Source organism: Neolamprologus multifasciatus, chromosome 18 (genome assembly GCF_963576455.1).
Source record: "Neolamprologus multifasciatus chromosome 18, fNeoMul1.2, whole genome shotgun sequence".
Classification (NCBI taxonomy): domain Eukaryota; kingdom Metazoa; phylum Chordata; class Actinopteri; order Cichliformes; family Cichlidae; genus Neolamprologus; species Neolamprologus multifasciatus.
Genome location: NC_140456.1, coordinates 936,998 through 948,144, shown reverse-complemented (window position 1 = coordinate 948,144; position 11,147 = coordinate 936,998). Strand labels below are relative to the sequence as shown.

At 39.4% G+C, this 11,147-nt stretch overlaps 1 protein-coding gene across 2 annotated transcripts; it reads right to left on the bottom strand.

Annotated features, from left to right (window-relative positions):
- Positions 1 to 4,763: 4,763 nt before the first annotated feature.
- LOC146496897 (uncharacterized) lies at positions 4,764 to 10,985 on the bottom strand. 2 transcript variants are annotated; one of them, XM_085140932.1, is made up of 3 exons: positions 10,704 to 10,966; positions 7,862 to 8,040; positions 7,674 to 7,790 (listed from the first exon to the last, which is right to left on the bottom strand). In XM_085140932.1, the coding sequence occupies exons 1-3, from the start codon at positions 10,873 to 10,875 to the stop codon at positions 7,776 to 7,778; spliced, it is 366 nt and encodes a 121-aa protein (XP_084997058.1). In that variant the 5' UTR covers positions 10,876 to 10,966; the 3' UTR covers positions 7,674 to 7,775. The 2 variants fall into 2 exon arrangements, with proteins under 2 accessions (XP_084997057.1, XP_084997058.1); XM_085140931.1 differs by having other exon boundaries at positions 4,764 to 8,040; positions 10,704 to 10,985.
- Positions 10,986 to 11,147: the final 162 nt, after the last annotated feature.

Sequence of the window (11,147 nt, the reverse complement as noted above, 5' to 3'; positions counted from 1 at the left end):
TTTTATTTGTTTACTTCCGCCTGTGCCAGTGAACTTCCGGCAGAATCTCTTCTTCTATCTTTTTTGGCGGTTGGCAAACAACTTCAGGTGCATTGCCGCCACCTTCTGGACTGGAGTGTGGATCGGAGCATCTTTTAGAATAGAATGTCTTTATTGTCACTAAACAGTTGTAAAATGAGATACAGAGCATCTCCAACTCAATGCAAACATGAGTTGGAGATGCTTTGTTGTTAACTCGCAAGACGAATCCAGTTGTGGTAAGTTAGCGCTGCCCACACTCCAGCAGGGGTTGGCCCAAAACGAATGGAAAGAACAAAGATTTAAAAGTGTTTGGCTGTCATATGTAACCATATACCCGGTGGGTCCTGGGAGCTTGAGGGTCCTGCGCAGTATCTTAGCTGTTCCCAGGACAGCTAAGATATATATATATATATATATATATATATATATATATATATATATATATATATATATATATATATATATATATATATATATATATATATATATATATATATATATATATATATATATATAGCTGTATATATATATATATATACAGCTATATATATATATATACAGCTGTATATATATATATATACACATATATAGCTGTATATATATATATACATATATAGCTGTATATATATATATATACATATATAGCTGTATATATATATATATACAGCTATATATGTATACATATATATATACAGCTATATATGTATATATATATATATACAGCTATATATATATATATATATATATATATATATATATATATACACACACACATATATACATATATATATATATATATACATATACATACATATATACATATATATATGTATGTATATATATATATATATATGGATTAGTTTCCCTTTGACTGTACAAATGTGGTTGTACTTTTTTAGTTGTTATTGACTTGCTGCTTCATTTTGCTCTGCCCTGCCTACTGAGAAACCTGCCTGTCGTTTGCATACTAACAGTGATTGGATGTTGAGCTGGGGGGAGGGATTTCTGCCGAGTGCTGTCTGAGCCTGCGCATAGACAAGACCATGGAGGGGAAGAGCGAAGGAGCAAATCTGTTACTGTAGTAAATCTCCTCAATATTCATTTTGTGGGTAATCTATTATTTTCTTCCACCTTCTAAAAGTTTGATTTAAGGTTGTTTGTTTAAGTGGACATTGCCCCGTCTTGCCCCGACGTAGCGCCGGGAACCTGCAAGAGCTATTTATACTAAAATTAATTAATACCCAGATTTGTCCTTTTACTGTTTCATAAAGAGTTAAAACATGCACCTCCACAATTTAAACTTTAATTGCAGGAAATGTTGTTAAAGCAAAAGCAGAAATAAAAAATACTAATATTCAAAAAACAATAATCAAGTTCAACATCATTTGTACTTCTTTATAATCAGGGGTGCACATTCGCTTTCAAAATAAAAGACACGCACCAGATAAGAAGTTGCAATGCGCGTTTGCGTCCATATAAAAGGCTGTTTTTGTCCGCTAGAGTGGGATTTTCACGGCACATTCTGCACCACATCTCTGTGCGTTCATCATTTGTTTGAAGCCAGCTCACCTCCTGCAACCACTTTTCCGAAAATACGCGCTTCTTTTGTGGTTTGGACTCCTGACATTTCTTTGGAGGTGGAGGAACACCAAAGTAATTGCTTAAAGGAGCTTCTTCGATATCTTTAAGAGTTCTAAACAAATGTCTGTCCTCCTCCAGAAAATCTTATGTACGCAAACACGTGTTGCAACTTCTTATCTGGTGCACGTCTTTTATTTTGACAGCGAATGCGCACCTGCGGACCATTTATGTGCACCCCTGATTATAACAACAACAACAATAATAATAATGTAGGTTAATTAACCTATTCTGAGCTAATGCTGATTTTGTTTTTATCTTTGGGAGGAAAGGATGAACACGCCTTGGCCACCCATCTCTGTGTCCCATGTTACTGGAAATAATCTAACAGGAAAGCAGGATTTCTTTAATATTCGATCCTTCGGGAGTACTGAGAGACCCCACATCTTCTCAGTGTTGAGAGAATCAGCAAGAAGCTTGGCGATAGAGCCAAATCCAAGTCCAATTTGCAAGGCCACAATTTGAGTGGTGGTCTGCTCCCTCCTAGTGTCTCTGCCAGGATTTCCAACGGTGGACCTCTCAGATGCAATCATATGATCATCTGCCAGGAACAGACCCAGAACGCCCGCAGACCTCCCGTTTTATGCTCTGTCAAGTGCCTGCTTGTCTACACCTCTCCTCCTTAGATATCCAACATTGTTTTAAGATAAAATCTGCTGATATCCAGCCACACCCTTTCACCCACTTTTAACTAAGGCAAAGCGATTTCATTTCATGCCTTCATTTTATGCAAATCATTTTAGCACAATCCCCTTTAAACCAGTTATAACGGATGCAGGCTCAATGTCAAATTCATACATTATCTCAAATCACACCCTGATAGGTCAGACGCTTAGTGAGGTAAAGAGGGGCCTATGAATCAGAAAGTTGAGCTACAAACTAAGTAAATTAACATCCTGCAGCAAGTTGTAACAAGCAATAAAGTTTAAATTCATTGACTGCAGTTGAGCAATTCATTGTCTTTTCCTTTGCGTTCGTGTTTATTCATGTTTATTGCGACAGCCCTCTTAAGTGAACATGCTCTCATTTTAAACGTCTCTGATATCTACACACAAAATTCAGACATGGAATAGAGAATTTCAGTAGTCGGACTGGTTTTTGTGAACATATTGATCAAATTTGTATTTTTATCTTTACTTAAGAGTAGAAATATCTGTGGCGATCAGCAATACTAGGACACCACAGCAGATGATCCTATCTCCATTGCTGTTTACAGCGTACGCCTCTGATTTCCGGTACAAGAGCAGAACGCGCCACTTGCAGAAGTCTTAATCACACTCGAGTGGTTGGGTGTGTTAAGGTACAGGGAGCTGGCGAAGAACTTTGTGAAGTGGTCCGTGAGAACTCACCTCCTTTTAAATTCCAGCAAGACAAAGGAGAGAGTGCTTGACTTCTGGTGAATACAACCTGCAACTTGACCCATCAACATCATGAATGAGGTGGTGGAAACAGTGGACGGCTGCAGGTACCTGGGTGTCGACCTGAATGACAGACTGGACTGAAGAACCAACAGTGATGAGAGAAGAGCACAATCACTCTACTTTCTAAGGAAGCTCAGGTGCTTAAATATGTGCAGTCACCACCATCTTCCATCAGTCTGTGGTAGTGACTGAATCTATTCTGCTGGAGGGCAGCATACAGTGGTGTGAGAAGGTGTTTGCCCGCTTCGTGATTTTCCAGTTTTTTGTGTTTGTCACACTTAAAATGTAATTTACATTGCAAATATTATTTATTAATGCAATTTCCACCAGTGTCGTACACAATGCCAGTCTTACATTCCTGTTGTATCTCATAGTGTTAGACCCTTACCAGACACTTTTGTTTTAACTCTGTTATTTGTTGTTTATTGTATACCGTACAGTTTTTACTCTTTCTCATCCTGCTGCTGTAACAGTTTTACCTGTGAGATCACAAAAGTCAAACTTAAAATCACACAGACAAACTTGTGAGTGTGAATATTCTGTCTCTGTTAGATCTGTGATAGACGGCCAACCTGCTCCCTTACTCAGTGATCACCACAGTGGGCAGCATCACATGTTTGAGTTTTGGATGGATAAATGATAAATGGTAAATGGACTGGTTCTTATATAGCACTTTTTTACTCTTCTGAGCACTCAAAGTGCTTTACCCAACCTGTGCATTCACCTATTTGCACAAGCACATTTTCTAAGTGCTAAGTGCACATTCACACTCGTGTGGATGCATCGGAGAGCAATTTGGGGTTAGTAACTTGCCCAAGGATACTTGGCATGGAGAAGCCAGGGATCAAACCTCCAACTTTCTGATCAGTAGGTGATCAGCTCTATCTGCTGAGCTACAGCCACCCCATGGATAAAAAACAAAGAAAGAAAGAAAACAAACAGCTGTTGTGCATTTTTGATTTATATCATAATTGTAAAATTCTAACTTTAATTCAACAACACAGTAGATTTCAGTTTTTGATACACATGGAAAAGATAAAACAACAACAAAAATTAAAAATTGTTCACATCGCAGTCTGACAGCTGAAGACGTCAGGCTGATCTGACTGTTCAGGAAAATAATGCAGAGGCTTCCTGCGCCGTAACAGTGGGTGTACAACAAGTTTCTGTAAAAAAACGGTCGTGGTGGTGAGCAAAATGACCGTTACAGCAGGTATACTACTGCGTTAAGGTGGTTTAACTTCAAACCCTTAGAAACTCTCTACCTAGACCCTGTTTTCTCTAAAAAGACTTCTAACCTGAGGGGTAGATTATGAAGATGATATTAAGGGAACAACTGCACATTAGAGACCTGAAACTTACAGCAGTAAAAAGTAAGAAAAGATTTGCTTTAGCTTGTTGCAAATCTAAATTAATTGTATTACTTTCTTGTGTCGTGTGTTCTAATTGCTGCCATTTTATTAGTGTTAAAGAGATTTAGCAGCAGATTAGAATGAGGTATAACAGCACAGTCACTTTTAAAGTGAAACTCTGAACACATTACCTGCTCCTGACCAGGTTATTCAGTGTAAGTTACCACAGCGAATTAGATAAAAACAGCTACTTTTGTGACACAAACCTCTGACTTTTAGCTCAACACAGCTCACTGAGCAATTAACCTTGTGTCAAAAGTCCACCTCTCAGTGTGAGTTCTCATATTGCGCCACAACTGTGTTCTGGTTTTGAACCTTTTTTCACATCTTTGACAACAAAGCCACTGGCCAAGTGGAATACCTGGGAGTGTCCTCAAAACCTGCGCTTGCTGGCTCCTGTGTTCACCAGACTATTCAACCTCTCCCTGTCACATGCTACTGTCTCGCATTGCCTCAAATCAGCAACAATAATCCCACAGCTTTCTTAGAAACTGATCACAACCAGAGATCATCCACCCTGTCTCTCAGCACTGGCTCACCACAGGGATGTGTGCTGAGTCCACTCCTGTACACCATCTACACCAGTGACTGCACCCCCACTAGTGCTGGGCGATATGACGATATATATCGTGTGGACGATAGAGAAGTGTCAATCGTGCCATTTGTCTTCTATCGTTTCTAACCTAATTTTATAAATAATTACATAAAATATACCATTAACCCTTTAAAAACGGTCGAAGTGGGCACACTCCATTTTGCCTAAACTATTTTTAAATCCCAGTAGAACAGGAACCACGTAAGCTAGCGCAATAATTTTTTTTGCATATGAAACCGGAAGAGTTGCCATCAGCTTGCCCTCGGTCACAGTTTCCTTCCACATATAGCTTTGCAAAAACTGCATAAAAAGCACTTGCAGCAACAAAAACATAAAATTCCAGAAACACGTTTTGCCGATCTGATCAGCTGTTCATAACACTTCCTAGGTTAAAATAGATGTCATCGCGAACTATCGCATGTCCGCCATTACCTACCCAAAACTGGAAGTGATGTCATTTTCCAGGAAAATGTAGTGTTTTGTTGTTGTTGTTTTTTTTACCTTCAGGGCCTTAAAAGCCTATGCTGGTGTTTTTAAAAGTCATGTATGTCTTTATGCTTTTCTGAATCATTTTTAGGATGCTTAGAACTCAAATTGCACTGCTGGAAATAGTTTATTTTGATGCACATGCTGGGTCTTTTTGCAAATTTGCAATATAATATTTATTTTCATTTTTCCTGCAGTATATAAAATTTTGCGTATCTCAAAAATAAAATTATAAAGACACTCAAAATAAATTTCCTGTGGTGGGAAACTATTTTGTGCAACTTTTTTGTATTTACAGTTTTGAAGGATAAGCCTCTTAAATTTCTCTAACTAGAAATATATGTTAAAAACAAAAATGATTTTCAATTTTTTTGTAGTTTATTGCACTTTTTTGCAATTTATGTAGTTACTATGGACTTAATGCAGACATATTTTATTTTATTGTATGTAATGATTTTATGGTATTTTTAATTTGGTAGTAGTTTTGATCTGTGTTGTTCAGCACTTTGGTCTGCCTGGTGTGTTCTTAAAGTGCTATACAAATAAATGATGATGATGATATTTTTAAAATTTGGTCTATAATGGTTGTATTGATGTATAGCAACTTGAAATGCTTCCACAAATGGCACTACAGCATGTAAAAAATATAAAAGTAAGCTCTGGCAGACTTGGTTCTATGATAGGTCTTAAAGGGTTAAATAGACTGTGGCAAATATATTAGTGTTCGCTTCTCACTATACATACTCTTAACTTTATGCAAGAGAAAATAAAGTATTAAAAAAAAAGATATTTTTTGCACAGAAACTCCGTCTTGTGGTTTTGCGACATGGTGCTGCTTTACGTGCACCCGGATTTGCGACATGCTTTACGGTAACTCAAAATGATGGACGTGTGACAGGTAGCAGTTTCATGCCCGGACATGCAACAGGCAGAGACAGCTACACAGGCAGCCCGAGAAGAAGCACTTTTACTGAAAAAAGGGGGTACGTCTGTAATTTGGTGACATTTTGGGTTCAACAGCACCAACACGGAGCAGAAGACGCCCATTTGCAAGCTATGCTATAAAACTATTCCTGCACCTGATGGCAACACAACAAATCTCTTCTATCACTTATAGAAGGTCCACAAAAAAGAATACTCAAGAATCCAGAAAATCCAAGCTAAACCAAGTTGTGGAACGATGGGAGCAAGTTGGGAAAAGAAAAACTATACCAGCTGAAGATACAGCAGTCTTTCACACAAGTCCCTCATGAGAAAACATCCCAGCGCCATAAACAAATCACAGGAGCCGTCTCACATTACATTTGTAAAGGCATGGCCCCGGTTTATGTAGTTGAGAAGGACAGCTTCCTGCTGCTTTGTGTGTGAGTTTCTTTTTGTTCCCATACAATATTCTGCTCCTGCTGTGCAATATTTCAGCTATATGTGCAATCTCCATCCCTTAATGACCATAGCCCTTACACCCTTATTTATTATTTACAATGTTTTATTATGACATGTACATCATGTTTATAGTGTACATAGTGTTCTTATATTGTCTGTTCTTCTTCTTCCTAGTATATTGTTGTCTTTATTTTCACACTATGTGGTATTGCTTCCAAATTTCAGTGTGCAAGCAACTATACATTGACAATAAAAGAGTTCTAAGTCCTGAGTTCCTCACCTGTGTGAGTTTTTATGTGCTCCGTTAAATGACAGTTACGTTTGAACGTCTTCCCACATGTTTTACAATTATATGGTTTCACACCTGTGTGCATTCTCATATGCGTCATTAAAGAACTACTATATCCAAACACTTTCCCACATGTTGCACAATGATATGGTTTCTCCCCAGTGTGTGATATTGTGTGCTTCAGTAAATCACTGTTATATGCAAACCTTTTTCCACAAGTTGTGCAACACAATGGCTTAACACCTGAGTGAGTTTTTGTGTGCTTCAACAAAGAACTAGCAGATATAAACGTTTTCCCACACATTTTACAAGAGAACGGCCTCTCACCTGTGTGGATTCGATAATGCCTTCTCATTATATAATCATACTTAAAGGCTTTTCCACAAACATCACAGTTTGAAGACTTTTTACTTTTATCAGAGTTACAATGACTTCCTGAAGTAGGTGGATATTCAGCGTTGTTGAGACTTTTGTTTCTATTTCCAGCTGATCCTGAATCAAACTTCTTCCTTATTTCCTGATATTGGCTCTCACCTACAGCAGAGCTGTGAGAGAGAAGCTGGTTACTCTTTTGTTCTGGTTTACTGTGGTCACTTTCCCCATAATCAGCAGTCACCATGAAGGTATCAGTCTCCTCCTTCAGTATAACCTGTCTTCTCTCCTGACTGCTGCAAAGTTGCTCCTGTTCCTCCTTAATATGAGGAAGTTCTGATTCCTTCTGGTTGAGACTCTCTTGGTTACAGAGCTGCTGGTCAGTGAGAAGCTCCTCCTTACAGACATGCTGCTGTGGGACATCTGGAGGGACAAAAGGAGACAAGACAAAGAAATGATACAAGAAAAACACATGTGAGGAAATATACTGTAAAAACCAGCAAAAGTACAGCAGTAAGAATAGACACACATTATACTATGAGCTGCTGTAGAAGATAGTTTGTTGCTTTATAAGAAAGCCCTCCACAAAGCCAGAACATCTTACTATTCGTCACTGATTGAAGAAAATAAGAACAACCCCAGGTTTCTCTTCAGCTCTGTAGCCAGGCTGACAAACAGTCAGAGCTCTGTGGAGCCAACCATCCCTTTAACGTTAACTAGTAACGACTTCATGAACTTCTTCACAAATAAAATTTTAACCTTTAGAGAAAAAATGACCAATAACCATCCCACAGATGTAATATTATCTAAAGCTACTCTTAGTACCATTGATGTTAAGTTAGACTCTTTTTCTTAATTAATTAGAATTAATTAATTAATTAATAATTAATTAATTCTTCGATCTTAAATATGATCAACCTATCTCTAATATTCAGCTATGTACCACAGGCCTTCAAGCTGGCTGTAGTTAAACCTTTACTTAAAAAGCATCTCTAGACCCAGCAGTCTTAGCTAATTATAGGCCAATCTCCAACCTTCCTTTATATCAAACATCCTTGACAGAGTAATTGTCAAACAGCTAACAGATCATCTGCAGAGGAATGGACAAACCCCCGCAGCTGCCAACCCAATGTGGGAGTGAAAAGAGGAGGTAAGTGACGGAAGTGACGGACAAGGTAAGCGACTCATGTTGTAAGTGACGTCAGACGCCAGAGATTTTGGCGGAAAATTAAAGCAAATGGTAGTTTAGAATTGAACAAGTTCCTTTGAGCTTCAGTATTATGCACTTATCCAAATGCACTTATCAATTGTCTTATAACTAACAATACTTGTCCAAATCATCTCCAACACCCTGGAGAACAACGGGGAGAGTTTAGAGGCTCTCTAAAATCACATTGATCAGTGCTTTCAGGATCTTGTTATGAAGAAGGCTCAAAGTGCATCTTCCCCGGCCAAATCTGAGACACCGTTGTCGAAAAGATGTCGAGAATCCCTGGAGTTCAGCCAGTAGCAGGTGGAAACGCTCGCTGCTGAAAATGCCACGCTAAGGGAGTCGATGAAATGTCTCACAGACAATGTTACTCAGCTAAATAGAGAAAATAAAAAAATAAAACGGACAGTTATTGATCTACAAGCTCGTGGCATGCGTGATAATCTTGTATTTTCTGGTATTCCAGAAGCCGCTGGAGAAGACGCGGAGACCACGGTAAAAAGCTTCATCAAAACCCACCTGAAGCTGCCGGAGGACACGGTGAAGAACATCACCTTTGATAGAGTGCATTGCATCGGCCCCATGCAGGCTACGGCCGGGAGACCACGTCCTATTGTGGCCAAATTCGGCCACTTCAAACAAAAGGAACAGGTGAAAAGTCGCGGCAGGGAATTCAAAGGAACAGACTTCAGCGTGAACGACCAGTTCCCCAAAAAGATCCTGGAACGACACAGGGTCTTCTTCCCATTCCGACGCGGCTTCATCCAGGAGGGCTCACACGCTGTCATCGCAGTGGACCGGCTCTACGTGGAAGGACAGCTTTACCACGACCCCGGCATCACTCCGTGGCTGTATTAACTTCAGACCAGATAGGAATCCGCTACACCCTTTCCCCATCCACTCACACTAACTTGCATTAATATCTGTTTAACTTACCGGTATCAAAACGCATCTTAAGTGTGATTTCATAGCAGAATGAACTCCGTCACTCTCCGTCAATGGTTTAATTGCAATGTTTCCGGGGTTTTTTTTCTCGTCCCCCCCCCCCCTCTTTCTCCCCCCTCTTGTTTTTATGCTGCTAACCCTTGTCCTTGATTTCTTTCTTTTTTTACTTTCTTTCACTGCTTCGATCACCTGCTTCCAGACTCATCCACAAACAACATCATCAACAACATCCTTTATTCTAATTATTTCTAATATGAGAATATTAATGATGTGGAGGATGAGGAGGATGAATGTATATATATACATATATACATTCATCCTCCACATCCTCCTCATCCTCCTCATTAATATTCTCATATTAGAAAACTGAAGCAGCAAGAACCAAATGAAGTGCTGCTGCCACGTGAAAGACTTCAACTGGATCCTTTTTTTAAATTTATGATGTTTGCAACTTTCACAAGTTTCACAGGAAACATGAAACTGTTTAACATGATTCCCCCTAAACAAACTCATTCAATGATGGATTCAGGTTGAATAAAATACTCAAATCCGGCCTGATTTCAAAGCATTACATGAATTATTCTATAGGAATATTCTTTTGGAGCGCAAACAGGAAAAGAGGGACAGAGCGGGGAGGAAACGCCCAGGGTGGACTCCAACCACGACACTTCCGGGAGCTTTTCGGCACATGGGTCCCCCTGTAAACCAGACAAATCTCCTAATCCTGACTTTGTTTCACTAAATAATTAAGAGAGAAAGTTCTGATTAAAGGCTCAAATCCAGGCTGATTTCAGCGCCTGCTGTTTGAATGGAGCGCAGTGCAGTCCTGTCCTCTGTTTGCTCTTTGTTAGCTCACATCTCCAAAAAGTCCTCACAATCAGAAACGTCCCGCAGAGCTGTGATCAGGATCCTCCCTCAGAGGGACACTCACCTGTCCTGTGCAGCTTGATTTCGGGTTTCCAGGTGATATCCAGCAGTCTGCGCTGACGGTCGATCTCTTCCTCGTACTGGACGATCGTTTTTTCAAACTCCAAGAATATTTGTTCAGCAGCAGCAGTTAGTCGCTCGTTGATAAACTCTCTCAGATACTGAACGGAAGGCATTGTTGCTGACACAGCTCACACACTCAGCGATCACACAACAGTCTCTGTGCTTAGGCACACACACGTGGTACGGTAATGACGCCTTTGTTTGTTTACTTCCGCCTGTGTCACATGGTGAGGTTCCGGCAGTAGACAATAGCTACCTTTTGTTCCTGGTTAAAGTCTAATCTTGTGGCAGTCCAAATCCAATTTATTTTTAAAGTACATTTAAAAAACAGAAAGTTTGCCCAAAGTTCTGCACAAAGAAAAAAAGATAAAGACACTCACATAAA